Raw genomic sequence first — 5386 nt, 5'->3', positions numbered from 1 at the left:
AATTATTTTTTTTTTTTCACAAGAATTAAAAAAATAAAAAATCTATCCTAAACAAAATTTTTTAACTCCAAATTAAAATAATTAAAAAATTAAAAAATCAAACTACATCTTAAATGAACCTTAGGCCAAGTTTGGCAATACCAAAATAATTCATCTTTTTATTTTTTTTATCACATCACTTCTCTATTTTTCTGTATATCTTTTCATAAAAAAATAAAAAATATACTTATTTAGGTCATTCTAAACAACTCCTTAAATAAGTGAAGTTCACCTATAATATAATGTGTATATTTATTATTATTTTTTTTTATCACATATTATTTTAGAACTCAAATATCATTAGAACTCTTTATCATTATGATTATGATGAAATCAAATCATGATTGCGGAGCTTTCACTTGTTTCCTCTTCTTCATTCTCTCTCTCTCTACTTGCTTTGTTCTTGGAACGATACAAGATTCAAATCTATTGCCCCTTCATATGCAAATACTTCTAGATTGATAGAGAGAGAGAGAGAGAGAGGGAGAGAGAATTCAGAAAGAAATCTTCGAGACCTCTTTCCAAAAAGTGGAGCTCATGTATTACGGAATTGGGTTTTTTCACACGTTTAAAATTAAGAAATATAGAGAGAGAGAGAGAGAGAGAGAGATCTAAGGAAGAGAGAAATTAGCTTTTGATTGGTAATTGGATTCATCGCAACAAATAAGGAAAGGAGAAGAAAGATAAAAAGGGGGTTGTGTGTGATTTGAATTTGTTGAGAAAGCAGGGAATGCAAGCTGTGAGTAGTAAAAGAGAGATAGAGAAAGATGGATTTTTGGCCAGAGTTTCTAGCGAGCAGTTGGGGGAAAGAATTCGTGGCGGGAGGGTTTGGAGGAGTAGCCGGAATAGTCACCGGATATCCGCTCGACACGCTGAGGGTTCGTCAGCAGCAGCACTCCACCAGTGGTTCGGCTTTCACCATCCTTCGCGGCGTTGTGGCAACCGACGGACCCCTTGCCCTCTACAGGGGCATGGCTGCACCCCTCGCCTCTGTCACTTTTCAGGTTTCTGCTTTTCATCTTTTCTCTTCATTTTTTTATTTTTTAGTAGGGAATCAATTGAATCAGACGCCATTTTTATCGGTAAGAATCATTAATGCTGTCTTTGGTGGGAGATTTAGGAAGAGATTTGAAAAGAAAAAATGAAAAGGTGTGTAAAATTAAATAAAATATAAATATATTTTATTTATATTTCGCCTAATTTTTTTTTAATTTTTTCTTTTTTCTTCTTAAATCTTTTTTCAAATCATTCAACTAAACCTTTTTTCAAATCCTTCAACTAAAACGCAGCGTAATTAGAGATTTGTTTACAAGCAAGAGTTATTAGATAGAAAGCCCTTATAATAAAAAAATTTAACTAAATCATTTTTTCGTAAACTTTTATCAGCGAGAAACTTTCGTTTAATAAATCTTGCATAATTCCAATTAAAAGTTCAACTGAGAGAAACCAAATCATTTTGAGTAATGTCACCATTCAAATTTTTTTATCAAAATTTTTATTAAATGTTGTTTAAGTGTAGATAGCACAGCACGTTAATATTTAGTAGAAACTTTGAACTGTCTAGCATTTTTGTTTTTTTGAGTTGAGATCTTTGATTTGATCCCCTGAATCTTTGTTTTCTGATTATTCCATTTGTTGGGAATACATCAATGAGATGAGATCACTAGCCCTTTTGATCATTAAAATTCATCTTGTTAAAGAGTATGTAAATTAGTTTTTAATAGTGTGATAATTTATTTGGATTTTACTAAATTTTTATTTTTAACATATTCATTTTAAAAGATCACTAGCCCTTTATTTTGTTTTATTCATTTATTTTATTTTCTATTTTTATTTATTTTTTAATTTGATTATACTAATTTATACTTTACATTTTTCATATGTATAAAAAATAATTATTTTTATGAATTAACAATTTTTAATACCTATTAAATGAAATAAAATATCATTGATTATTTTTTAACAGTGTCTTGGGATACTCATTAACCTGTCCCATTTTTAATATTATGATGCTAACAAGTTTAGTGATGTACAAAATGCGATAAAGATGTAATCACGTGTCTTATCTTATGAAAACTCTTGCTTAATTGGTCAAGTTTGAATATTATGATGCTAGCAAGTTTAATTAGGTACAAAATGCGATAAAGATGTAAGATGTCCCGTTATTTCACACGTGTCTTATCTTATGAAAACTCTTGCTTATTTGGACAAGTTTGTTTAAAGTCAGTTTTTTTTTTTTTTTTTTTTTTTTTTTTTTACTTTTTTAGGTCATATCACGGGTTGGTTTGGCAAGGGCTCATTGGGCTTTTTTGGCTCAATGAGCTATAAAAGATAGAATAAGTTCATGAGCCACAACAGATAAAACATCACATCCAACCCCATAATCATTACACTATTCTCTCACAAAAAAATCAAAAAAGTCAAAAAGCCAAAAGTCTTTCCCAAACTAAGCTTTTGAGCCCAGGCTCATATAGTCAAAAAAGTCAAAAAGCCAACCCACTTCCCAAACGGAGGCTTAATTTTTTTTATATGTTTCTTTCATAAAAAAAATTAAAAAGTAAACTTTTAACTTATTTCTCAAAATATGTCTTTATGGATTCAAAATATAATTTATTAAATAAAATACAATTAATTACTTGTTAACAAGTGACTCTTTTTAATATTGCAAATTGTGCATGAATTCATAGATAAAACCATGACATCAACAAAGTGGGGGACAAAAAAAATGTTAAAATGCAATATATATGTATTTTAATTTTATAGTCATGACTTAAAAAACTGACTTCAAGGTGATGATGATCATAGTTTGAATAATCTTGATCTATGTGGATATGCATGTTAATAAAGTTTTATTAAAATGGATAGTGTTGAGAGAGAGAGAAAGGGGATTATATATGGGATTTCGGAGAGTGGAAGGTGATGTCTGACGGTGAAAGTAGAGTAAGGGGAGAGAGAGAGAGAGAGAGAGAACAAAAGTAAGGTAGGTAGAAATATAGCAATTAATTAGAATATTCACGAAATTCGTGTTTGTAGTCACCATTGTAAAATAATTTAGATTTAATAAATAAGTTAGGGATATTTTAGTTGGAGAAAAGTTTTTAACAACCTGAGTTTATAAGAAAAATCATCCAATGGGTATGCTACTAATCTCTGAAAAAACAATAGAAGGTGAAAGATACCACTATACAAAAAGGTTCTATTAAAGCAATACTATACTATTTATCAATTAACACTTTATGTCGTCTTTTAAAACACCAACCTGAAAGTAATGAAACACTACACAGAGGGATATACAGAAAAGCTTGGGACCCCACTGGGGAGACTCCCAGCACTTTCAGTGGGTGTTGATTAGCCATATTTTTTATTTTTTTTCATATATTATATTAAAAATTTTAAAATAACTTAAAATTATAGGAGTTCGCACCCTTAAACTTTTTATAGATAATTTCAAAATTATATAGAATAGCCTCCAATTTTTTAAACTATAAAGTAGTCCTCCAAAAATATAATCCTGGATCCGTTCCTGATTACAACCATTGTTGTTTGAGTATTCGAATTCTAGATATCTCTTACATGAGTTTACGTGATGACAATTTGCTTTGCAGAATGCCATGGTTTTCCAGATCTATGCAGTCTTATCGCGCACATTCGACTCTTCAGTTCCTGCTACAGACCCTCCTTCTTACAAAGGGGTTGCGCTCGGAGGAGTTGGAACAGGTGCCATACAAAGCCTAATGCTCACGCCTGTCGAACTAGTGAAGATCCGCCTACAATTACAGAGAACAACAAATAACGAAAAATCCCAACTTGCAAATTGTCATAGAGGTCCAGTAAGTGTTGCCAAAAGCATATTTCAAACAGAAGGTTTGAGGGGAACGTACAGAGGCCTAACAATAACTATGCTCAGAGATGCACCCGCTCATGGTGTCTACTTTTGGACGTACGAGCGTATGAGAGAACAACTTCATCCGGGTTGTCGAAAGAGTGGCCAAGAGAACTTCAAAACGATGCTGATTGCAGGAGGCCTTGCAGGGGTTGCTAGTTGGATTTGTTGTTATCCGTTGGATGTGATCAAAACTAGACTTCAAGCTCAATCACAATCTTCGTCACCAAAATATACGGGCATTGTTGATTGCTTTCGCAAGAGTGTTAGGGAAGAAGGATATCATGTGTTGTGGCGAGGATTAGGTACTGCAGTTGCAAGAGCTTTTCTAGTAAATGGGGCTATTTTCACTGCTTATGAAACAGCTGTGAGGTGCTTGTCTAACAACAACAACAATCATCATGAAAGCATACAAACAGACAATGAAATCTACAAGGAATAGCTCTACAATGTATTTCAAAAAGAAAAATCATATGAACGATTAGAATATGATTAGGTTATTATGCCATTCTTCTTGCAATAAATTTATTCTTTGTAGAGAGACTACTACATTCATACTCCATTGAGGGGCACCAAAAAGATATGACTAGCCCATCCATACTCCATTTTCATATCCCATGAAAATAATAACAATAATGATTAAGTGATAGCTTTGTACCTATGCAAAAAAAGTAATAATAATAATAGTAGTACATCAATCGATGAATGTAATTCCGATTCATTTCATAATAATCACCTTTGTCGGACCATTTTAATATTATTGGTTAATTAATTTTTTTTATTTTTTTATTTTTATGACCTTTTGTTTGATTCATGATGAGAAGTTTTGGAAGATTATGGGCCATGGGGGTGGGGGTGGGGGTGAGTAAGTATTTGGCGGTTATGGAGAATCCTCCATTACTCTAGTTTAGTATGTCGTTATTTTTTCTATTTAATTTACATAAACCCATGTAGCTTATAAATAGTTCCATCTTCTATCTTTTCATCCTATATCAACATTTCTGCACTTAAGAGATTATTAGCTAAATAATAGTGTTTTTACCGGTAGAGTTTTTGGTTCATCATCTTGTGTAGAGTTGGCTTAAATCATACGATATGTGGTCGGGCTGTTGTATCTTAAAAGGAACAAATCAAAGTTAAATGAGACAAATCAGAGTTTGGTAACTGTTACACTAGTGTTTAGATTTTTCTTACCATAGTGTGTTTGAGGTGATCATAGCCTAATTTGTTTATATCACTTTTTCTTTATAATATTTCATGAATAAAATATTATTTTTTAGATGTTTTCTCCAACAATTTTAAGGTGATCATTATGGAGCAAGTACTAGAAAAAAATCAATGACGGAATTGGAGATTTTAATAAGCCTTTCAAGTTCAAGGAAGTTCATTTCAAGAGGTGAAAAAGAAAAAAATATTTTTTACCTCAACCTTTTGAAAGTTGCTTATCTTCTTACCAATAAGAAT

General features: G+C 31.6%; 1 protein-coding gene across 1 annotated transcript; it reads left to right on the top strand.

Moving 5' to 3' along the window:
• Positions 1-283: 283 nt before the first annotated feature.
• On the top strand, positions 284-4654 carry LOC114308648 (mitochondrial arginine transporter BAC2). The gene is made up of 2 exons (XM_028254282.2): positions 284-1043; positions 3645-4654. Exons 1-2 carry the CDS (start codon positions 807-809, stop codon positions 4362-4364), a joined length of 957 nt encoding a protein of 318 aa, XP_028110083.2. The 5' UTR covers positions 284-806; the 3' UTR covers positions 4365-4654.
• Positions 4655-5386: the final 732 nt, after the last annotated feature.

The sequence above is a fragment of the Camellia sinensis genome, chromosome 4 (assembly GCF_055761805.1).
Source record: "Camellia sinensis isolate YWXY chromosome 4, ASM5576180v1, whole genome shotgun sequence".
NCBI lineage: Eukaryota > Viridiplantae > Streptophyta > Magnoliopsida > Ericales > Theaceae > Camellia > Camellia sinensis.
The sequence above is the reverse complement of the archived record's forward strand: the minus strand, read 5'-3'. Positions and strand labels throughout refer to the sequence as shown.

Excerpts from the sequence above, each read along its gene's own strand:
- LOC114308648 (XM_028254282.2), top strand. The coding sequence starts at position 807 with ATGGATTTTTGGCCAGAGTTTCTAGCGAGCAGTTGGGGGAAAGAATTC. Across the intron at positions 1,044-3,644 it reads TCGCCTCTGTCACTTTTCAG|AATGCCATGGTTTTCCAGAT; the intron begins GTTTCTGCTTTT and ends TTTGCTTTGCAG.